A 24835-nucleotide genomic window follows, 5' to 3' on the forward strand; every position below is an offset into this window, starting at 1 on the left:
ATGATACACTCAACTTTAACGGGTTAAGTGTTCACTTGTTCACTCAGTGTTCTTTGGTCAGTGTAATAGAACTTAACACTTTCAGCCACGCAAACCTAAAAAACCCACATGATGACCCACTTAAAGCATCACTACTACATTTTAAATCCTTTGGTCTTGAATGTTAGTCCAATGACTCTTTGCGCGTGTCAACTGTAACCAGTTAGGTGCACTTCAAAGCAAGTGTCGCACTTCAAAGCAAATGTCGCACTTCAAAGCAAGTGGTGTGGGTATATATATAACTCGCCAAAGAAAAAAGTTTTAAGAGAGCATATTTCTTCTGCACTCGATAAAGTGATTATGACTTCGATCAAGTAAGTATTAAGTGTTATTGCTTTTGTTCATGCTTTTCTTGGTATTGATTGACACTGGATGATTTTTTTTCAACACGAAATTGGAGCATCCAGTCAACATATCAGGTTTCAAGGTAATCGTGTTAATTTTCAGAGCAACTAAGATTCAGGCTCCAGCTGTCCAACAGCCCCCCAAGGTTTACGGACTCACCCTTCCGATCAGCGAGGATCTGCCAAAGGAGGCCGAGTTGACCCGGACCGGCTTGCTGTTTGAAATGCTGAAGGGCTTTGACGTTATTGAGAGCAAATCAGTGCTGAAGCACAGGTAGGATTTACCGGTTGAAATAGTTATGTATTGTTCTTTTTCCTTGATTTACCCATCAGATGTTTAGTTGTCAAAATGTCAGAAGGGACAGTCAAAAATACAGACGTCCCCCCGCTATATCGCGGTTCACTTTCCACAGATTCACTTTATTGTGGATTTTCATATATCATGGATTTTATTGCGGGATTCTGCGGTATGTACAAATGTTTATTCATTGTCCCAACCGCTTAATCCGTTATCGGGTCGCGAGCCAAGCTGGAGCCAGCCCCAGCAGTCAATGGGCGAGAGGCAGGGGACACCCCGGACAAGCCGCCAGTCCATCGCAGGGCAACACAGAGACACACAACCAGCCACACACACACTCACAACTTAGTGTCACCAATCAGCCTAGGCTGCACGTCTTTGGTGGAGGGAGGAAGCCGGAGAACCCGGAGAGAACCCACACAGACAAGGGGAGAACATGCAAACTCCCCACAGAATGGCCACAAGTCGGAGACAAACCCGCGACCATCTCGCTGTGAGGCAACAGTGCTTACCACTGCGCCACCGAGCCTCCCTACAAGTGTTTATATTTACATAAAATAAGCATTTTCTGGCCCAAGTTAAATAAAATAGTATTTTTTTCAAAATGAAAATAGATATTACAACACATATAAAATACAGTACCGGTACGGTATATATTGGACGAGATCTGCGTTCAGAAAACACAAAGAGCTGCACCTACATCCAGTTGGCGTCAGCGTGATTCGTTGGCGTTATGTCGACTTTGTGCTGTGCTCGTGTTTTTTGTTGAAGATTTGAAATATACACTACTTGTTAGTCGTTTAGAAAAATGACTAATTTGGTGGTTTTGGGTCATCATCAACCCAAAAACCGCTAAATAAACCAAATACTGCATTGTTTGTGTAATTCTGTAATCAAGTACAGAAACGCTTCTGGAAGAAATCTCTCTTACTGTGATGTCTCAGTATGAAAACGTGCACATGCATGCACATTCATTGTGTGCACGCAATGAACTTACTTTCGTTTTTATTTTCAGAGGTGTTTCTGACAGAGTTGTTTGAGACAGAAAACAGATCAGATCAGAAAACATCTGTTTGCTATTTTGAACAAAGACTGTCACAGATATTTTATATGTGTTTGGGAACTGGATGTTCCATTTGTGCTACCGTCTGTCTCAAAGTTAATCTCATAATAAAACCACATTTTATATTACAATAATACTGTTTATCATTTATTCTATTATTGTGTGTGTGTCTGTCTGGATCTATATAGCAATTAACAAATTCAGTACCTAAACGAGTATTCTCGTCCAAAAAAATCCATACCTTCACGTCCGAAACGTACATTTCATTTGAATGAAAGTGAGCTTTTCCATTTCAAGAATAATTTAATAATAACTAGTTTTAATACAATTATATTTAAGGTATTTCCACCTTTTTGTGGCGCCCCTTGGAGGCCACGGCGCCCTTAGCATTTTCCTATATTGCCGGCTCTAGAATATTGGAGGATCTGTGATTGTTTAGAGCTAACCGATTTACTGCCATCAAGAACTTAATGTCATCAAGAACTTAATGAGTGAAGTTAATAAAAGTGCTAAAGCACAAGTGGAGGGACCATTGCATGCTTGTTAAGGTGCAGACAAATGTGAAAATGCCCTGTGTTTCATTTTCAGAGAGGATATCACCAAAAAGCTAGAGAAGCTGTTTAAGGAGTGGCTGACGGAGATGTGCATCGAAATGGTAGGACATCTTTTTACATACGCCATGTTGTTTCAAAGCTAACCAGCTGTGGTGCTTAAAACATGATATTCCAAAGATAACATTTTATTTGTTTACTTTTTAATTTTAGAATGTACCAGAAATAGTGACGGACAACGTTGGAGGAAAGGTCCTTCCGTTTGGCTCCTCTGTTCTGGGTGTTGATTCAAAAGGTGAGTTTTCCTATTCTTGACCGTGAGTGTCTGGACTGCCGGAACTTTGCATGCTCATAAGGAAAATGATGGAGAAGCTCCTCTAATATGAACCTGTGCTGTTTTGACAGGCGCTGATATCGATGCTGTTTGCGTGGGACCCTCATTTCTGGAGAGGGGTGATTTCTTCACCTCTTTCTTTGAAAAGCTTAAAGCCCAGAAGGAGGTCACCGACGCACGGGTTAGCCATATACACAGTCCATATACATGTCCGTCATACAAGATAGTAACGATTATCTAACTAACTAACCATCTTTGTGTCTTCAGGCCATCACAAAGGCATTTGTCCCAGTCATCAAACTGAAATTTGATGGGGTTGAGGTAATAATATGACTTGCGAAACCAGGAAACACTCTACTCTGCAGAAAGCTACATGAGTCTTAATGGTTTCTGTGCTTCTTTCTAGATTGACTTGGTATTTGCAAAGTTGGGACGAAGGAGTGTTCCTGACAAACTCAACTTCCTCAACGATCAGCTGTTGAGGAACATGGGTACAGAGTGTGTGAGGAGTCTCAACGGTAAGAACCAAACAGCAGGAACCTCTTTGTGCTGTGTGGCCATTTAGTGTACGGTAATATGGCTGAAGCTTTGACATGACTGTCTTCAGTCACCTTTGTCTCTGTATGTTAGGCTACAGAACATCAGCCGAGATCCTCAAGCTTGTCCCAAATGTTGAGAACTTCCAGCTGGCCTTGAGAACCATCAAGCTGTGTGCTAAACGTGGGTAGAACTCAACTCGCTACGTTTTGCCAGACTGTCCAGAGACCGGTTCAGAATATGTTGAGAATTAACTAACGGTGACACACGACTGACTTCACCTTTGATACAAACTGGGTTTAAGTGTTGCTCACTGCATCTGAAAACATTGACGTTTTTTTGTGCGTGTGGTGGCAAACACACTGTTATCTGGGCTCAATATGAAAAAGCAAAAACAGACCGACAAACTGAGGACACATGGACATAGTAACATGCTGCATTGAGCTGCTCTGGTAGCGCAGATTAAAGTGGATCACTGTAAATTAGGCCGTCTTGAGGACTAGAGGTCTGACTTCTTTCTCATCTTCGTCTTTCCCTTCAGGACGGAACATTTATTCCAACATGCTGGGCTTCTTGGGCGGGATATCTTGGACTACACTTGTGGCAAGAATCTGCCAGGTGTACCCAAATGCGACCGCATCCACCCTGGTGATTAAATTCTTCAAGGTGTACTCCATGTGGTGAGTATTCTGATTCTGGTGTTCCTGTGGGAAGACCAAATATTGAATTACATTTGATAAGAGTTCCCTGAGACTGATCATCATCTCGTCAGTGTCTTGTTTCCATTAAAGCCAGTCTGTGTTTCTCCATGTACAAACTGATTGTGTTTCACAGAACGCACTTTCAGGGATTGCGTGTTTGCATCCAGATACGTGCCCGTGAGCGTTTTGTAAAAAGGATTATCAGATGTGAAAATCTTGTGTTTTCAGGGAGTGGCCTTACACTGTTCGGCTGCAGCGAGTAGATGACCTCGGGTACGGCCACCCATTTTGGGAACCCAGGGTAAGGAACCAGCCAGCAGCGTTTTACAGCTACTATACTACTACTACTACTACTACTACTACTACTAACTCCTATAAAATCTACATTTTCAGTTTGTGATTGGGGATCTCTGTAGCACATTTAAGCCAAGTATGTTTTCGTGTGATCTTTCAGCTTCATCGACCTGACAGCCTCCACCTCATGCCCATCATCAGCCCAGTCTACCCACAGCAGAACAGCAGCACCAACGTGTCTCTCTCCACTTTCCACATCATCGCAGAGGAGATCATCCGGGGTGTGTAGTGTCTCAGATGACATAATAATAATAAATATAATCATGCGTTGGTCTTATATAGCTCTTTTCTGGACACTCAAAGACGCTTTACATTGTGCACTCGTCTTCACCATGGCCATGGAAGTCATTATCCGTGCATCTCGATGGGTGGTGGGAGGAGAGCGGCTAAAACCAGGCTTGCGCCTCCCTCCCATTAGGGCATACATGGATGATATGACAACTCTAACTTCAACCATTCCATGCACAAGACGGCTGCTGAGGAAGTTGCAGGAGAACATCGAATGGGCCCGGATGAGGTTTAAACCGAGCAAGTCCAGGAGCTTATCTGTGGTGAAAGGGAAGCTATCAGACCAGCGCTTTAACATCGGCGAGGAGCCCATACCAACTGTGTTAGAGAAGCCAATCAAGAGCCTCGGGCGTTGGTACGATGCAACCCTTAAGGATATGGTTCAAGTGGAGCAGCTTAGACGGGATGCCATCAGCGGTCTTCAGAGCATTGACAGGACCATGCTCCCTGGCAGGCTGAAGCTTTGGTGTCTTCAGTTTGGTCTCATACCTCGGCTGATGTGGCCTCTGACCATTTATGAGGTACCGTGCTCGAAGGTTGAGAAGCTGGAGAGGGTCATCAGCTCTTTTGCCAGGAAATGGCTTGGGCTTCCCAGGTGCCTTACCAACATAGCACTGTATGGTAGAGGCATCCTGGAGCTTCCTCTATGTAGCCTCACAGAGGAATACAAGCGCAGCAAAGTCAGGCTGGAGATGATGCTGACAGATTCTCGAGACCCCTGTGTAGCTCAAACCGCTCCTGCAATTGCAACTGGGAGGAAGTGGACTCCAACTGTAGCTATACACCAGGCTAAATCAACCCTTAAGCACCGGGATATTGTCGGCCACGTGCAAATGGGAAGAAGAGGCATTGGCCTAGAGGAGGGTAAACCATCCTGGTGCAAGGCATCTCCAGCTCAGCGACGTGGGCTGGTGGTCGAGGAGGTTCGCCGAGAGGAGCAGGCTGCAAGGTGTGCAAAGGCTGTCTCACAAGGAAAGCAAGGCCAATGGATGCGTTGAGAAGATGTTGAGAAGCGCAAGCTCTCTTGGAGAGAGATGTGGGACATGGAAGCTTATCGAACCAGCTTTATCCTGCGAGCGACATACGATGTGCTACCATCACCACAGAACCTCAACCAATGGTACGGAGAAGATCCTACATGCCCCCTCTGTCCATCTCCAGCAAACTTGAAGCACATTCTAGTTGGCTGCAAGACAAGCCTTACACAAGGCCATTACACCTGGCGGCACAATCCAATCCTGAAGTGTCTGGCAGCTGCACTGGAGAATAGAAGAATGGTCGTCAATGCCCTGCCCCCCCTTTCCTCCCATCTTACATCATTAGGACATTTTGTCCGTGAAGGGGAGAAACAACAAAAGAGATGTATTCCAAAATCAGAGGTAGGACAGATGGGAGCAGCACGGGACTGGAAGCTCCTTGTTGATCTGGAGCAGAGACTCTGCTTTCCAGTGGAGATCGCCACAACCAACCTCAGGCCAGATCTTGTGTTGTGGTCTACCTCAATTCGAAGTGTTTACATCATAGAGCTCACAGTGCCATGGGAGGATAATATAGGCGAGGCCTTTGAGCGGAAGAAGCTTTGGTATGCTGAGCTGGCAGCGGATGCTGAACAACGGGGCTGGAAGACCACAGTCCTCCCTGTAGAAGTGGGCTGCAGAGGCTTTGTAGGCAGGACTGCTACTAGTCTCCTCAGGGGCATGGGAATCCGGGGCCAGGCCCAACGGCAAATCATCAAAGCCTTGTCCAGTGCTGCTGAACGAGCAAGCCAGTGGCTCTGGATCAGGAGAAGAGACAACAGCTGGGCTCCAAAATGACAGAGACAACATCAGGGGGTATAGAAGGGGGTAAGGCAGAGGGGGGCACACCCGGGACGCCAGGTGTTGCTGCTGAACCCTCTTGAGGTGTCGTGGGCCTGTTCAGTGAAACAACAATGATGGAGGGTGCCCACCTGATGACCCCAATGAAACCCTTAGCCCCTTCTATCCTGCCCTGTGATGACTATAATCCCTACGCATTTATCAAGGTAAAAAAAGGATTGTAACATCCAGTCCCATTCCGGTATGCAGTCAGACAAGTTTGGCTCAGGGATGAGGATGCCCCTGCCGTGCAGAGTCCAGTGCACTTTGGGTAATAACACCATATCCTGTGTTTGTAAAACTGCATTCTTCATTCACTCCATACTTGGTGGTGGTGAAGCTACTCCTGGAGCCACAGCTGCCCTGGGGCAGACTGACAGGGCTGCCAATTTGCGCCATCGGCCCTCCTGACCACCAACGACATTCACTCGCTCACTACATCCAACGTATACTCACAGTGCTGCGTTCATAGGGGATCAGTGGATGTGTGTCTAGTAGTTTCTAGTTTGGAAACAAAGCTGGGAGTTGCTTGAATCAGACTTTGAGCTTTCCTGTCCCTCGTTCACAGGTCATGAAATCTGTCAGGAGATCAAACAGAATAAGGCAGAGTGGTCCAAGCTGTTTGAAGAGCCAGACTTCCTTGGAAAGTATAAGTATGTATTCAACTAGAATTGTCACATCCAGAAAGAAGTCAAAAATGTATCGATTTGTAAAATGCAATAATTGTCTTTGACATTGTGAATTGTTCGCTCCTCGTCAAAGCTTTTCCAAAGATTGACTGCCGTAAAGAAAGTGGAGCTGTAGACGTGATGCTTAATTTCCTTATTGAGATGATATGAGAGCAACGTGCTCAGACATTGTTCTGTCTTTTTGTGTGAAGGCACTGCGTTCTGCTAACGGCATCGTCGGCTACAGAGAGGCAGCATCTTGCCTGGTGAGTAGAACCAGCCAGACGTCTCAGGTGAACCGGAACACGCGTCTGTTTTCTTCTTTCTGAAAACGGTTTTGCTCCCTTTGTCAGGGTTAGCCTGGTGGAATCCCAGATCAGACTGCTGGTGAAGGATCTGGAGATGCATGCGTTCCTTTCCCGGGCGCATGTGAGCACCAAGTCCACCACTGAAGCCGCTGCTCAGTAAGGGCACCGTTACATTTTTGTGTTTTAATTTCCACTGCAATTTCTCTTAAAAATGATGCTCATAAGATCCATATTTAACTGTGCAGTAGTAAAGTAATGCAACTTTTCTTGGTGTTTGCTTGTTTGTTGTTGTTTCTTCTGTGTCAGAGGTGGACGGAGCACAACGTGGATGATTGGGCTGCTCTTTGACCTGCGCAATTTTAAATCGGTCTCCGTCAATGTGAAAGACAACATTCAGAACTTCACTGACAATAGTGGGTTTGCCTTTTCTCTCTCCTTCAATTAAGATCAATTCAAACATGGCTGACTTTATGAATCGCTCTGTTATTTTGTGCCGTTCCAGTCTACAGCAAGGCCAAAACAACTGGCGTGTTGGAAGAGGGAATGCATGTCTCTGCCACATGCATTTCCAAGATGCCAAATCTGACCTGGAGGGAAGGCAAAGGTGGCAAGAACCACGTGTACACCGTTTTCGCCGAGCGCAGCGTCAGCCAGGCGGTGGCATATTGTGGCGCAGTCGCCTCCAGTCAGCCGGCCTCCAAGAGGAAACAAACGGCAGCCTCTGAGAGCCCAGCTAAAAGAATCAAAGCTGAGGCGGTGAGAACATTTTTGGATGAGAAAATAGATTTAAATCATTGAACCAAATGTCTTAATTATTAGTGCTGCCATATTAAAGTTAGTGTTTCATATTTTGGGAATACACCCGATAACTTCCTTCCCAGCTATTTATTTTTAGTTGTTAAAAGATCAACTGAAATAATAAAGTCAAGTTTCCTTTTTTATGAACAGAAGAGCGTTGTGGCTAACGACTGGTGCCAGCCAGCTCCCTCTGCCAGTGGAGACCGCACAACAACCGGGATTCCACGGGCCGGAAAGAGACACGTTCCTTCCGAATCTGTTCCGTCATCAAAGAAGAGGAAGGTCAGTGAGGAAGCGGGGGTGTCTCCTCTGTCTGTGAGGTCAACAACGAAAGAGACAGAAACAGCCGTCTGCCGCGATGAGGTATGCTGAACACTTTTAAACTGATGGAAAGAGCTTCCTGTTCTGGGACTCACATCTCTTCCTTCCCTTTCAGAAGCCTGTTCCGGAGCTCTGTAAGGCAGAGGCCCCGCCCATCACGCTGTTCAAAAGACCAGTGATGAGGCTCTTTTTGAAAAAATAGCACACTGGGTGAGGAGGCAGGCAGTAAAGGCGGATGGAAGCTACCAAAGGCTGGAGGGGGATTTTGGAGAGCTGTAAATATCACCAAAGGGATGACCCTCTTTGTCAACACCCCAGCTGAATGCAGGGCAGGAGGAGGGCTTATGAACTGTGCTCATTTATCCAGCAGATGGCAGACACACTGCATTTCATGTATCACATACCGTTTTTTGGAGGATGAGGGTTTCCATCACCTGCTCGCATGCACACCGATGATCGATGGCAATATAAATGGCAATATATTGCTCTTTCCCTGTAAGAACTTCCTGAAACTCATGCCCTTATTAGCCAGTTGTGTAACATGGGGCTTTGTTTTCTGCTCGTGTTTTTTTTAATGTGCCCTATATTTGCACTCAAGCTCCTTGATTTAAAATAACAAAAAATGTAATTAAGTTCAGGCTTAATTTAAGGGTGTGTACATCCACAACCTGGAAAGGCTCCCTGTGTGGCTTCCTTGGAATAGTCGCATATTTTTCATTGTGAGATTGAACGGAAGACTTGCACGGGAGATTTTATTGTAAGCTACTATTTTATTGTACATTTTATTGTAAGTTACTATTTTATTGTACATTTTATTGTAAGTTACTATTTTATTGTACATTTTATTGTAAGTTACTATTTTATTGTACATTTTATTGTAAGTTACTATTTTATTGTACATTTTATTGTAAGTTACTACTATTTGTATGATCCACAATTATTAAAAGTCTTCTTTCTTATCATATACAGCTCATTGCTTGGTTTCTTTGTTTTGGAAGAACAACGACCAGCTGAGCATCAGCATCACTGGAAATTCACCTCGTTTTCGGCTATTGATTTATTGGCACACAAGCTGATATTCACCAGCTATCCAAATTTAGCCCATTGTAATGTAAATAAAAGTTCTTCCTTTCTTAATGTCCTCAAGTAAATTTCATAATAATAAGTAATATAAACAAACAAGAAAGAAAAGAATCAAGCTCCCAAAATATAACAATAAAGGCATCTGGCTCAGTTATTGGCCATCAGCTAGATATCCATTTGAAACATCATTTTCTTGTGCTAGCCTTTGTGAATGTGCACAGCACAAAATATAGCAGCGGCATAAATTTAAAGGTTAAAGAGCAAGGAAAGCAATTTGAATAGTTGCGTAAAAGTCAGCTCTTTTGTTCTTTGACTTCAAAAATAATCCTCCACAGAAATCAGCAGACTCTTGGCATTTCCCCTCAAACGCTCTGCCAGGGATAGACTGCTTATTTCTAAGAATTTCTGCCTTTGGTCTGGTCTTAACCAAGCGCAGCGCCCTTAGACTGACTCAAGTTTAATGTTGATGCTAATCACCCAACATTCACATTAGGTTCGGTAGTTGGACAATTCTTACTGTGTTGTGTTGACCCACTTAAAAGAGAAGACGTTTATACGTTGAACAGTGACACATTTATTGCCTCATAACAATAACTGGCAACATATTTACAATATACAAAATAATAGAAATAAAAAAGGTACAAAAATAAATCCCTCTTATAATAAAATAAAATAAATAAAAGTACAATCAAATGGTCTTTCTTTGAATTGCAAGCACGAGAGTTGAGTTCTTCCGTTTCTTCTTTGAGGAAAGGAGAGCGAGTTCATGTAGGTTGTGTGTCTTATCTGAATGTGCGATTCAGGTGAATCGCTGGTCTGACGGCGTTATTTGCCCAGAAACAACTTATAACGGTTCATGGCCTTGTTAGCAACTAGCGCTAGCATTGTAGCTTCCTTACCGGAGCTCAAGTTGAGAGGGCCCGCTGGATGGTAGCGGCTCCTCCATTCAGTTCAAATGGCATTTGGTCCTAACAAGAAAGCACTTATTAATAACAGCAATGAATGTGATGATGAATTACTAATTTATAAATCTTGCTTCAGACCAAGGTTCTCTTCAATTTCTCGTAACGTTCTCTTAGGGGGTGTCAAACTCATTTTCTCCGAGGGCCACATCAGCATTACGGTTGCCCTCAAAGGGCCAGTTGTAAATGTAACATTGTGTAAATGTAACTAAATGTAAATAAAATGTAACTACTCCTTAACATGCTGCTAAATAACTGTATTTAATACTACATACTTAATTAAATTATAAATATTACATATGCAATTGCATAGTTCTAAAAATATATCGATACCTTACTGCTGTAAAAATATCCGCCGAGGTTATGTAATCGCCAAATTGTCTGTAATTTGTCTTTAACCAGCAACAGACGACAACGAAAAAGAACCAAAAGAAAGCTTTTCCATTTCTACCCATGCAGGTCCATTGTCGTCATATTGATGGTGCATCCAGAAAGACAAACAATATAAATTTGAAGCCCAGTAATAGTTCTGAAAATTTGGCAAAGATAGGCCTCCATCTTGTTTTGATTTCTGCAAATGTTCTTTACGCAAGCGTGGCTTCTTACGGTTCCAAAGAAATGATGAAATTATAGAATCCAGTTTCTTGAAATAGGTATTAGGAATGTATACAGGAAGGCTTTGAAACAAGTAGAGATATCTGGGTAATACGGACATCTTAATCACGTTCACTCTTCCAACTAGCGAGAGGGGGAGAGGTAACCATTTCGACAGATCTTGTTGCGTATTAAATTGTAGTTTGGAAAAGTTTTCTTTAAAGAGATCACAATATTTTTTAGTTACAGTTATGCCAAGATAAACAAAACTGTGTACAGCAATCTTAAAAGGAACTGTGATTGTGGCTAGTTTAGAGTCAGACATATTTAAAGACAGTAATTCACTTTTGGAGAGATTTAGTTTATAGCCTGACACAGGACCAAATGTATTTAAAAGTTTCAGAATAGAAGGAATTGTTACCTCCGCCCTCGATACAAACAGCAGGAGATCATCGGCATATAGAGATAGTTTATGATCATTACCAAAACGTGAAATGCCATGAATAGATTGATGATTCCTAATAGCTATCGCCAAGGGCTCGATGGCTAGCACAAAAAGGAGAGGGCTGAGTGGACAGCCCTGACGAGTTCCACGGTGAAGGTTGAATGGTTTTGAATAATGGTTATTAGTAAGCACCATGGCTGTGGGGCAGGCATATAATAATTTCACCCAGGACAGGAATGAAGGTCCAACTCCAAACCTACGCAAGGTCTCTAACAGGTAATCCCACTCTACTCTATCGAAGGCCTTCTCCGCATCCATAGAGAGAAGACACTCGGAGTCTGCTTGGCTAGGTGTATACAGTATATTAAAGAGACGGCGAATACTAAAAAAAGAACGTCTATTCTTGATAGATTTAGTTTGCTGATTTTCTATTGTTCAATGTAATTGTTAGGTAAAGAACAGTCCCATCTGGTGGGCAGCGATGTTTGCGCCCTAAAAGTATTGTGATGTCACTGGGTCAAGAGGTGGAGCTACGAAGGTGATAAATAAACATGTTCCGGAAAGCGGAACGGAGTGGGTTTTGGAGGAGCGCGCCAGACCACCCGGTCTTGGCTGCGTCAGAGAGAAAAAGAATCCCTGCTTCTGCCTGATTCATTTCGATGCGTTTGTAAATTAATATCACAATGTTAGAGACCTTATCCCTAAAATTTATTGGTCCTCGAGCCGCGAATCCAATATCACGTGAATCCACGGTCCGGAACGTGCGGCAGGAGCGCGGACGCACGCGGTTTTTGCGCTGGCATAGCGATGGCCAGTCGACAACGCAGCGGGTCCTCGGAGAAGGCCCCATTCACTTTTCGGTCCGACGGAAGATCCGTGTGACGGAAGAACAGCGGGAAATACGCATCGATGGACGAAGGTAAGTAAGGATTAAGATGTTTATGTGTGTGAATGAGTGAGAATGGAGGTCGCGCGCGCGTCGCGTGCTTGTCGATTGCATGTACGGGTTTCGTCTTAAACGTTATCTGAGGAAGGAAGTACTAAAACGGGACTCATGTTATTTATGTTTGCCCTGAAATCCCTGTGAGATTTCTAAAACTGGTTTGGCGTAGCAGACCGACTGTAAAATAGGACTCATTTTGTTTGTGATTGCCTTGGAATCCTAGTGATTCTTAAAACTGGTCTGAGGAGCAGACTGTAAAATAGGACTCATTTTATTTGTGATTGCCTTGAAATCCCAGATTTCTAAAACTGATCCGGAGAGCGGATTGAATATATGGCCATTGAATGTAACGACAAGTAACGTGTGTATGTATGGATGCTTGAATGGTGCTTTTGAGCAGAGGAGCACATGGGGAACTGTAACATAAAACGGCATGCTATAAAAAACTAAAATAAAAATTGTGAGCAACAGGATAACGTGGGTTGCAGAATGTCTCAGTGAGTTCTGCAGGCCTCAACTGGACATTCGTGCAAGGGGGGATAACTTTCCCAGTTGAAGATAAACATCTAGGAAGGTAGATTGTTTGTGAATAGATTATTTCTAGCAAAGAAGAAGGAAAAGGTGATGTTTTGGTAATTAAAGTACGAGAGGATGTTTAATGATGGAGGGGATTTAAGAAGGATTGAGAAGGTCGCTTGGATGGAGTGGAGAAGAACGTCAGAAGGAAGAAGCAGGAACCGGTGAGTATACGGAAAGTATTGAGAATGTGTGGAAGAACAGCTAAGTTGAGGAAAAGAAACCAGAATGTGGTAAGTGTTGGAAATGTAACATGTAAGAAATATGATGTGTAAAGATTGTTCTGAGCGTTTCAGAAGAGACAAAGGAGCAGCATGGAGAAAATGGCATGCTGAGACCACATGGCAGCTCCAAGATGAAGACCAGGACAACAACAAAATGGAGACTTTTGCTGAGACCACATGGCAGCTCCAAGATGGAGACCAGGACAACTACAAAATGGAGGTTTAAGCAGAAAAAGTCTTTGTGAATTCCAAATTAGCATGACAGAACCACGTCTCTACAGTCATTTGATATGCAAATGTTTCTGGAGACACCTTTTGTTTGAGAGAGACCGGCTGGTTGCAGACCCATGTCCATGGTTTGTGGAATGCATAGCCACAAAAGGTCTTCTGAAACAAAAGCTGAATCCATGAAGACATGTAGCAGGAGTTTAGAGTTTGTAGATAGATTAAAAACTAAGATAATCTCAGGATCTAAATAAAATCTAAAATAATTGATGATTCAACGGTGGACAGGTAATTGCACAAACACACGCACACATCTAAAGAGACTTTTGACTACGGTACAAGACAGATGAGGTTAAAGACTGACTTCAGACTGAAGGAAGATGAGACGACTAGAGACAGACTTGAATCAATTCAGATGTGAATTGGGAACTTGACATTTGTGAATATAACATGTAAATTTAATGCTTTTTCTACCATAGCAGGAGGAATCCCGGACTGGACTGGGAGCAGATAATCTCTGTCAACATATGGGTTCTCAATAGTGAAATGTGAAATGAAGGAAGGAAGAGGTTCAAAGATTTTATCGTGTGTCAATAAAGAAATGTGTTTTGTTCTGAGTTGCAAACGCCGATAACAGCTCCAGGAACACCAGGAGAGACTGCTAAGCTGTGATGCAGAAACGACAGCCAACGGAAGCGCTGTACGGTCAAAGGAACATCTCAGACAACAGCAGAGGAGATGCCTGACGGACTGGAGGCGATGAACCTTCCAGCCAAGACATGGCGCCCTCAATAGGAGCATCTCAGACGAGCATAGGGTGAGAGGCACATGGAAACTCTTTTGAACTTATTTCATCCCAAATTGAGTGATGTATATAATATGTTGTGAATGTGATGTAAGAGTAGACTAGATTTACTAATGGAAGCAAGTTTGAACCATGGAATACTTTCATAGTTCAAACAGGAGGGATTGCACAGCAGTAATTAAATCAATAGTTACTCTGGAAGAATAAAAATATCAATAATTACTCTGGAAGAATAAAAATAATACTAAAAAAAAAATTGTTTGCTGTATATATGTGTAGAATCACTAAATGCTGTTCCAGTAGCCATAATAACTAGTTATAACGGTGATGATTTTGTGAATCAGGTGGTAAGATGTGAAACAACACGCAGATCAGATGTCACTGTATATCAGAGCGCTAGGCTAGTGTAGAGAAGGCTAAAATGAGGTTTGGCCAATGCACGGAAGAAACCAAAAGCCATGGATGCAGTACATCGATTTGGTGAAGAGAAGAAGTGAAGAGGAAGCGTTGAGTGAATAGATGAAGCACACTCTTTCTGGACGATGTCCAGAGAACAAATGATCTGCCGAAGTTTTTCTTTGTCCCGACAGGAAGGCGAATCTACAGAGCGTGTTTGGTGTTGGCGTCTTCATGGAAACCATCAGGAAGCAGCAGACGGTCCGGACCGAGGAACGGAGGACCACTCAGGGTCATGCTGACGACACCAACGAGACGTGAACATCCAGAGTTCCCCCTGAATCCATCCGTTGCACTGCAGGAGGAAACGGCTCTTGCCAAACTGATCCAGAGATGCAGACAGGAAGTCTGATCAGAGAGAGGTGGTGAGAGATTGAATCACACTCATTTTAAGATCCGTGAGGAAGAGACCCTCACAGTGTAACGCAGGACAAGAACACTGACAGTGAAGCTGAATCACTTTCAAGAAGATTTGCTGATGGACAAGGAACGACAACAACCAGACTGACTTAACACCGAGAACAGTTTGCATTTTCCAAAGTGTAATCTGTTTGAATGTTGTCTAGAGATGTGTGACTAGAAGAACGTCATAAAGTAATTTATGCAGATTAGGAGAGTTTCATAGGAGTAGTTAACCAACACCTGGTATCGTTATACTATATTAATTGCAGCTGTCAGTAATTTATGATTAAGTGGAGAAGCGTACGATGCAATTAGAATCCTAAAATAGATCAAATAACACTAATGAGCAGGATGTAGATTTAAATTCATAAACTAAATTTAACTAAACAATTGCTATTTGTTGATATTCCAATAGGCATAAAATTAATAGAAAGATAGGTTAACAATTATACTAAAATAGAAGTAATAAGCCTACAACAACGTAAAAGTGGATAAACATATGACTTTTGATAACATTAGAGTAAGTAAAAGTAGCTAAATTATAGTGACAAGTTGAGTTAATAAGACTAAGATTAGATTGTTATGATTATCCATCCATAATAATGTAGACATTGTAATAATTTAATTTAGAGTTCAGAATGTTCCAGATGTGTTAAAACATTGGAGCAATAAAGATAAAATAATCATGTCACTGTTTTCAAATTTCAGTGTAGAGAAGATAATGCTGGTAAAATGTTAAAGTAATTCAAACTAGGAGAAACATTGGTAAAGCTCTAACGTAGGATTTGTGAATAAAGGGTTTGACAGTAACATTTAGATTGTGGAAATGAATGTTGATTGTTTTTGTACTGATTTGATTTTATGTTTTTTCATGTTTGTTTTCCTTGTTGACGAGGAATGAGATGTTTGACATTGTATTAGGAGGATTGTTAAAATGCCTGGATTGGGGGTCGTTAAGATAATCGCAGGTGCAGCTGGATTGTGGAAGGAATTTTCCCGTTTGAAAGATGTATGCTATATGAAGATGGAATCTGCAAACTACGGGTTTTTCGCCTTCCTCCCTGATTCAGGTCAGATCTTGAATGTAAGAACTCAGATCATGAATGTAATAACTCAGGTATTGATTTTGATTGTACTGATTTTGTTCTATGATTGTTTTCTGGTAGTTTAGTTCAAGCATGTTTAGTTAGCACTGAATGTTTTGTAGAGACCAGAAGAATGTTACAGTTTTACAATGAAAATACAGGAGGGAATGATAGATTTAGTTTGCTGATTTTCTATTGTTCAATGTAATTGTTGGGTGAAGAACAGTCCCATCTGGTGGGCAGCGATGTTTGCGCCCTAAAAGTATTGTGATGTCACTGGGTCAAGAGGTGGAGCTACGAAGGTGATAAATAAACAGTTCCGGAAAGCGGAACGGAGTGGGTTTTGGAGGAGCGCGCCAGACCACCCGGTCTTGGCTGCGTCAGAGAAAAAGGATCCCTGCTTCTGCCTGATTCATTTCGATGCGTTTGTAAATTAATATCACAATGTTAGAGACTTTATCCCTAACAATTCTTAACAAAACCAGTCTGATCAGGGGAAACAATGTTAGGCAAAACTCTTTCCAGTCGATTGGCTAAAATCTTTGCTAATATTTTATAGTCCGAATTTAAAAGGGAGATCGGCCTATATGACCCGCATTCTAGAAGATTCTTATTCTTTTTAGGAAGGAGTGTTATGCAAACTTGATTTAGACTATTGGGAAGAATACCTTTGTCAAGTGAATCTGTATATAGTGTAGCTAAAACAGGGGTTAATCTTTCAGCAAATGTGGCATAAAACTCACTCGGCAGGCCATCAGGGCCTGGTGAACGGCGGGATTGCAATGATTTAATTGCTGTCATGATCTCCTGCTGTTGTAAAGGTGCATCCAAGGCAGAAATCCCACCCGCTGACATTGTTGGCATTTTTAGGTCTCTGAAAAAATCAGAAATATGATTAGGATCATTGGCACTATCAGAGCTATACAAATTATAATAGTAACGTCGGAAGACATCATTTATCCCTTGCTGGTCCATAACAGTCTCCCCATCTTGGGATGTAACCCCCTTAATAGTTTGTTTGGCCCTTGCACATTTCAACTGTCTTGCCAGAGCCTCCCCAGCTTTGTCTCCATGCCCATAAGTGTCACTTCGGTTATTTAACAGTAAATATTCTATAGAATGTGAAGGTAATCTGTCATATTCTGCACCAAGCTTTAAACGTTCTTTATACAAGTCCTGGGATGGGTTCTGAGAGAACCTGATATCTAGATCTGCTATTTGTTTTTCTAAATCCTTTTGTTTCAAAATAGAGACACGTTTCTTATTAGCGGCAAAGGATATCACCTGGCCACAAATATAAGCCTTAAGAGCTTCCCATACTGTTGAAACTGAAACATCAGGTGTCACATTAATTTCTAATTTCGCTGCACTGACTGCCAGTCCAATTTAGAATTGATTTTAAGATTTTACTGATCGCTTTTAAAGCTCTTTTGGGTCTGGGCCCAACTTATATTTATGATTTCTTGACTTTATATGAGCCCCCCCGCAGCCTGAGATCCTGGGGTCGAGGATTTCTGGTCGTTCCGAAGTCGAGGTGAAAATCAAAAGGTGACAGAGCATTCGCCATCAGGGCCCCTCGGCTTTGGAACGAGCTTCCTGAAAATATAAGGCTTGCAGATTCAGTTACTTCTTTTAAAACACTTCTAAAAACGTATTTATATAGACTGGCTTTTAATTGATGGAGTCCACTGTTTTAATTACCTTTCATTTACTTTAATTACACTTTTTTAAAATGTATTTATTTTTATATTTTTAACATTGTTTTATTATTCTATGATTATTGCTGGGTACCTAGTCTCATTGCTTGTGCCCTGACGCAACTGTTGCTTTTATACACCCATTTTACATTGATTAATGTTTGTTTAATATGTATTTTTTGTTTATATGCTTCATATTGATTTGTTATTATCTGTTAAAGCACTTTGGGAATTTTATTTCTAAAAAAGTGCTATATAAATAAAGCTTATTATTTCATTTCATTTTTTTTTTTTTTTCATTTCATTTTCTAACCGCTTATTCCGCTATCGGGTCGCGGGCCAAACTGGAGCCAATCCCAGCAGTCAATGGGCGGGAGGCAGGGGACACCCTGGACAAGCCGCCAGGTCATCGCAGGGCAACACAGAGACAGACAACCAGCCACACACACACTCACACCTACGGACAATTTAGTGTCACCAATCAGCCTAGGCAGCATGTCTTTGGAGGTGGGAGGAAGCCGGAGAGCCCGGAGAGAACCCACGCAGACACGGGGAGAACCCGGAGAGAACCCACGCAGACACGGGGAGAACACGGAGAGAACCCACGCAGACACGGGGAGAACACGGAGAGAACCCACGCAGACACGGGGAGAACACGGAGAGAACCCACGCAGACACGGGGAGAACACGGAGAGAACCCACGCAGACACGGGGAGAACATGCAAACTCCTCACAGAGTGGCCACAAGCCGGAGACGAACCTGCGACCATCTTGCTGTGAGGCAACAGTTCTGACCACCGAGCCGCCCAAGCTTATTATTATTATATTATTATTATAAAAATAAGGAGATTTGTTCAGAAATGAATTCTATAAAATTTTCATCGCTCAACAAAAGAGAGTTAAATCTCCAAAGTCTTCGTGGAAACGTCACACCAGGTATGTTCAACGTCAGCAACAGGGGTGCAGGGTCAGATATAACAATAGGTTGCTAATCACATAACTTAACATGAGAAGTTAATTTGTTGTCAGTAAAGAAATAATCAATTCTGCTATAGGTTTGATGGGGATTTGAAAAAAAAGAATACCGTCTATCCTGTGGGTGCAAGAAACGCCAGATATCTGAAATGCCATAAGTCGAAAGAAAAGACTGCAAACAAGAGGCCGATTTTGTAATTGAATATCCCGTTCTTACAGATGACCTATCCATCCCAGGGTCTAAACATAAGTTAAAATCACCTTCCATAATTAACAAGTGAGAATTCAGACTTGGCAGAAGACCAAAAACGCGTGAAAAAAAGTTGGGGTCATCACAATTTGGGGCATATATGTTAGCCAATATGACTTTAAAATTAAAAAGTGAAGCAGTTACTATAATATATCGGCCATTAGGGTCAGCTATGGTTGATGAGGGATTGAAATGGACCTTCTTGTTAACCAGTAATGCAACACCTCTAGCTTTCCCTGCAAAAGTTGAATGGAAGAGCTGCCCCACCCAACCACATTTCAAACGGGTATTATCTGCAGTTTTAAGATGAGTTTCTTGAATAAAGGCTATACCAGTACTCATATTTTTCAGGTAAGTGAGAACCTTTTTTCTTTTAACAGGATGGTTCAGGCCTTTAACATTCCAGGTGACCAGATCAACGGAGGCAGCCATTGTGATGTACAATAGAGAATATAGTTTTAATATTTGGACAAAGGCTCTCCAAAGCAGTATTTGTCATCTCAATTTGTGACTGACTGCTCCAATAGGATAAAATAAAGCAAAACATTGGAATCATAGCAATGACAGTTGAACACAAAAACCCTCCCATAAACCCTCTAAACCCCCAGATGACACTAGCTGTCAAAACAAACAGCACACCTACCCTATCTAACTGAAGAACTTCCTTAATTATCATACCTTAAACTCCTTAAACCCGCATAGTAAAGTAAAATAACAACAAAAACACAGGAGTCAAGTAAACCCGTCATTCATAATAATATCGTCTTATAGCCACATGGACGTACAGTACATCGAGTTTGGACAGTTAGTCGATATATCCATTGTGTTTTCCTAGCATTACTGAGGCACCATCAGAGGTCAGCATCACCATTTTCTGCATGTCCAGTCCATGTTTGGAGTAAAACTGAGTTATTGCTGCACAATATCCTGAGCAGTGCATGCTGTCAGCTGGATGATGCCACCAAACACAGTTTCATAGCTAACATCATTGTCCTCCCTGTATTTAATATATATGACTAGCATTTTGTGGACTGATGTTAGGGTTTTCCTTTCCCTGTTGACCACGCACCCTCCGTGTGGGTGCGTGGTCAATAAAGAGGATTTGGGTCATGATTAAGATATTTATATAACATGCAGATCAATACAAGTTGGTTCAGATATCAGCGCTGAGGTTCGATCCTGCTCCGTGTGTGAGTCTCAGGTCCGAACAAAGGGCCGTCCTCTGCGTCCGTGTCTTTCTATGCCCATGAGTCCGTCCCCCTCAAGGTGGGGGTCCCGCCCCAGCCAATCTAAGCCCATGTTTATCTGTGTTGTGTGACATCACTGTTGTGATGCTTCAATTGAAATCAGTCATTACAATAACAAACTAAATGTGGTGCGTTCCTGGTGGTGTCGGCATGTAATCACATTATGGAATCCCATCTAAATACGGAAATTCCCTACAGTGTGGTGCTGGTTGGAAATAAGAAGGCAGTAGCAGTTCCAACCACTTAACTTTATCAGAACATCCTTAGTACATATTTAGTACATCTTTAGTACATCTTTAGTGCATCTTTAGTACATCTTTAGTACATCTTCAGTGCATCTTCAGTACATCTTTAGTACATCTTTAGTACATCTTTAGTGCATCTTTAGTGCATCTTTAGTACATCTTTAGTGCATCTTTAGTACATCTTTAGTACATCTTTAGTACATCTTTAGTACATCTTTAGTGCATCTTTAGTGCATCTTTAGTACATCTTTAGTGCATCTTTAGTACATCTTTAGTACATCTTTAGTACATCTTTAGTGCATCTTTAGTGCATCTTTAGTGCATCTTTAGTTCATCTTTAGTACATATTTAGTTAATCTTTAGTACATCTTTAGTACATCTTTAGTACATCTTTAGTACATCTTTAGTACATCTTGAGTACAACTCGCACTGGAACATCAACTCTGCATTCTTCTCTCATTCTCTCTCTCGCTCCTCTCGCATCTTCTGCAGTCCCTATTTCTCAGCATCAGAGTACTTACGCCCTCTTGTGGCGAAAGCATAGAACACAAAAAATGGCATCCGGCGAAAATATTTTCCAAAAGAATTATTCATGCAATGAACTTCTTGATCTTGATCAATCTTGGAATACATTTAATTCTGAAATCGATCCTGTCTGGATACAAAAAAGGTCCAATCTCTGCTGTCCAATCACAGCTGTTCAATCACTGATCAAAGATCAAATTAAAAGATGATGAACATCAAATATACAAATCAAATAAAAGATGATGAACATCAAAGATACAGATCAAATAAAAGATGATGGACATCAAAGATACAGATCAAATAAAAGATGATGAACATCAAAGATACAGATCAAATAAAAGATGATGAACATCAAAGATACAGATCAAATAAAAGATGATGAACATCAAAGATACAGATCAAATAAAAGATGATGAACATCAAAGATACAAATCATACCATACAGGGCAATGCAGCCTCATGGTAGTACCGGTAGTGCGGTTAGCAGGAGCTAACGTAGCATTGCTAGTATCTCCCTTGTGCCGGTCTCAAGCCCGGATAAATGCAGAGAGTTGCATCAGGAATGGTGTGGTGTTGGTTGGAAATAAGAAGGCAGTAGCAGTTCCAACCACTTAACATTATCAGAACATCTTTAGTACATCTTTAGTACATCTTTAGTACATCTTTAGTACATCTTTAGTGCATCTTTAGTACATCTTGAGTACAACTCGCACTGGAACATCAACTCTGCATTCTTCTTCTCTCATTCTCTCTCTCGCTCCTCTCGCTTCTTCTGCAGTCCCTATTTCTCAGCATCAGAGTACTTACGCCCTCTTGTGGCGAAAGCATAGAACACAAAAAATGGCATCCGGCGAAAATATTTTCCAAAAGAATTATTCATGCAGGCGGCGCGGTGGCGCATTGGTAAGCACTGTTGCCTCACAGCAAGATGGTCGCGGGTTCGTCCCTGGCTTGTGGCCATTCTGTGAGGAGTTTGGATGTTCTCCCCGTGTCTGCGTGGGTTCTCTCCGGGTTCTCCGGCTTCCTCCCACCTCCAAAGACATGCTGCCTAGGCTGATTGGTGGCACTAAATTGTCCATAGGTGTGAGTGTGAGTGTGTGTGTGGCTGGTTGTCTGTCTCTGTGTTGCCCTGCGATGAACTGGCGGCTTGTCCAGGGTGTCCCCTGCCTCTCGCCCATTGACTGCTGGGATTGGCTCCAGCTTGGCCCGTGACCCGATAGCGGAATAAGCGGTTAGAAAATGAAATGAAATGAAATTATTCATGCATTAAACTTCTTGATCTTGATTAATCTTGGAATACATTTAATTCTGAAATCGATCCTGTCTGGATACAAAAAAGGTCCAATCTCTGCTGTCCAATCGCAGCTGTTCAGTCACTGATCAAAGATCAAATTAAAAGATGATGAACATCAAATATACAGATCAAATAAAATATCTAAAAATCAAAGGAAGCACAATTTTATATATATAATCACACATGGCCATTTTACTCTGGCGTCATCCATGCTTGTGTCATTAAAAATAAATAAATAAATAAAATCAACCTATGAAATCAATCAACTGCTCAAGGAAAGTCATCAATCACAAGTCTTCAAATTGACAACCATCTTGATTTCCGACTTTTGGATGAAAAAATTCCATTTTGTTTGCCCGCAGCCTCAGGGATGAGGAAAATCTTACGGCACCTGGTATTCCCAGGCGGTCTCCCATCCAAGTACCAACCAGGCCCGACCCTGCTTAGCTTCCGAGATCAGACGAGATCGGGCGTGTTCAGAGTGGTATGGCCGCAGACGAAAGCCGCGGCGAAAAGGACAGTATATAAACACGACTGTCCAAACTCGGCGGACCGCCGTGTATTACAAAAAAAAAAATACTTTCCCAGCGGGCGTCACCTTGCGCATCTGTGTCTTCCTTGTTAGTATAGTGGGCAGTATCTCCGCCTGTCACGCGGAAGACCGGGGTTCGATTCCCCGACGGGGAGGTGTTCTTTGTATCCAGGCATCTGGCGTAAATATTTTCCAAATAAATTAAGCATGCAATCAACTTCTTGATCAATCTTGGAACACATTTAATTCTGAGATCCATCCTGTCTCGATACAAAAAAGGTTCATTCTTTGCTGTCCAATCACAGCTGTTCAATCACTGATCAAAGATCAAATTGAAAGATGATGAACATCAAAGATACAAATCAAATAAAAGATGATGAACATCAAAGATACAGATCAAATAAAAGATGATGAACATCAAAGATACAGATCAAATAAAAGATGATGAACATCAAAGATACAAATCAAATAAAAGATGTTGAACATCAAAGATACAAATCAAACCATACAGGGCAATGCAGCCTCATGGTAGTACCGGTCGTGCGGTTAGCAGGAGCTAACGTAGCATTGCTAGTATCTCCCTTGTGCCGGTCTCAAGCCCGGATAAATGCAGAGAGTTGCATCAGGAATGGTGTGGTGTTGGTTGGAAATAAGAAGGCAGTCGCAGTTCCAACCACTTAACTTTATCAGAACATCTTTAGTACATCTTTAGTACATCTTTAGTGCAGCTTTAGTACATCTTTAGTAGATCTTTAGTACATCTTTAGTGCATCTTTAGTACATCTTGAGTACAACTCGCACTGGAACATCAACTCTGCATTCTTCTTCTCTCATTCTCTCTCTCGCTCCTCTCGCTTCTTCTGCAGTCCTTATTTCTCAGCATCAGAGTACTTACGCCCTCTTGTGGCGAAAGCATAGAACACAGAAAATGGCATCCGGCGAAAATATTTTCCAAAAGAATTATTCATGCATTAAACTTCTTGATCTTGATCAATCTTGGAATACATTTAATTCTGAAATCGATCCTGTCTGGATACAAAAAAGGTCCAATCTCTGCTTTCCAATTGCAGCTGTTCAATCACTGATCAAAGATCAAATTAAAATATGATGAACATCAAATATACAGATCAAATAAAATATCTAAAAATCAAAGGAAGCACAATTTCATATATATAATCACACATGGTCATTTTACTCTGGCGTCATCCATGCTTGTGTCATTAAAAATAAATAAATAAATAAAATCAACCTATGAAATCAATCAACTGCTCAAGGAAAGCCATCAATCACAAGTCTTCAAATTGACAACCATCTTGACTTCCGACTTTTGGATGAAGAAATTCCATTTTGTTTGCCCGCAGCCTCAGGGATGAGGAAAATCTTACGGCACCTGGTATTCCCAGGCGGTCTCCCATCCAAGTACTAACCAGGCCCGACCCTGCTTAGCCTCCGAGATCGGACGAGATCGGGCGTGTCCAGAGTGGTATGGCCGTAGACGAAAGCAGTGGCGAAAAGGACAGTATATAAACACGACTGTCCAAACTCAGCGGACCGCCGTGTATTACAAAAAAAAAAATACTTTCCCAGCGGGCGTCACCTTGCGCACCTGTGTCTTCCTCGTTAGTATAGTGGACAGTATCTCTGCCTGTCACGCGGAAGACCGGGGTTTGATTCCCCGACGGGGAGGTGTTCTTTGTATCCAGGCATCTGGCGCAAATATTTTCCAAATAAATTAAGCATGCAATCAACTTCTTGATCAATCTTGGAACACATTTAATTCTGAGATCCATCCTGTCTCGATACAAAAAAG

At 42.0% G+C, this 24835-nt stretch overlaps 1 protein-coding gene and 2 non-coding genes across 3 annotated transcripts; 1 reads left to right on the plus strand and 2 right to left on the minus strand.

Moving 5' to 3' along the window:
• The first annotated feature begins 339 nt into the window (after nucleotides 1-339).
• On the plus strand, nucleotides 340-8662 carry LOC137914123 (poly(A) polymerase type 3-like). The gene is made up of 18 exons (XM_068757740.1): nucleotides 340-353; nucleotides 487-657; nucleotides 2333-2399; nucleotides 2509-2590; nucleotides 2701-2810; nucleotides 2897-2950; nucleotides 3036-3147; nucleotides 3260-3349; nucleotides 3708-3846; nucleotides 4096-4168; nucleotides 4322-4442; nucleotides 6934-7018; nucleotides 7246-7299; nucleotides 7387-7497; nucleotides 7648-7754; nucleotides 7844-8097; nucleotides 8290-8502; nucleotides 8576-8662. The coding sequence occupies exons 1-18, from the start codon at nucleotides 340-342 to the stop codon at nucleotides 8660-8662; spliced, it is 1944 nt and encodes a 647-aa protein (XP_068613841.1).
• Nucleotides 8663-22872: 14210 nt separating this feature from the next.
• LOC137914135 (5S ribosomal RNA) lies at nucleotides 22873-22991 on the minus strand. Its single transcript, XR_011106412.1, has one exon. It is a non-coding gene; the product is annotated as a 5S ribosomal RNA (ribosomal RNA).
• Nucleotides 22992-24403: 1412 nt separating this feature from the next.
• Nucleotides 24404-24522, minus strand: LOC137914133 (5S ribosomal RNA). The gene has a single exon (XR_011106410.1). It is a non-coding gene; the product is annotated as a 5S ribosomal RNA (ribosomal RNA).
• Nucleotides 24523-24835: the final 313 nt, after the last annotated feature.

The sequence above is a fragment of the Brachionichthys hirsutus genome, unplaced genomic scaffold, assembly GCF_040956055.1.
Source record: "Brachionichthys hirsutus isolate HB-005 unplaced genomic scaffold, CSIRO-AGI_Bhir_v1 contig_306, whole genome shotgun sequence".
Classification (NCBI taxonomy): Eukaryota; Metazoa; Chordata; class Actinopteri; order Lophiiformes; family Brachionichthyidae; genus Brachionichthys; species Brachionichthys hirsutus.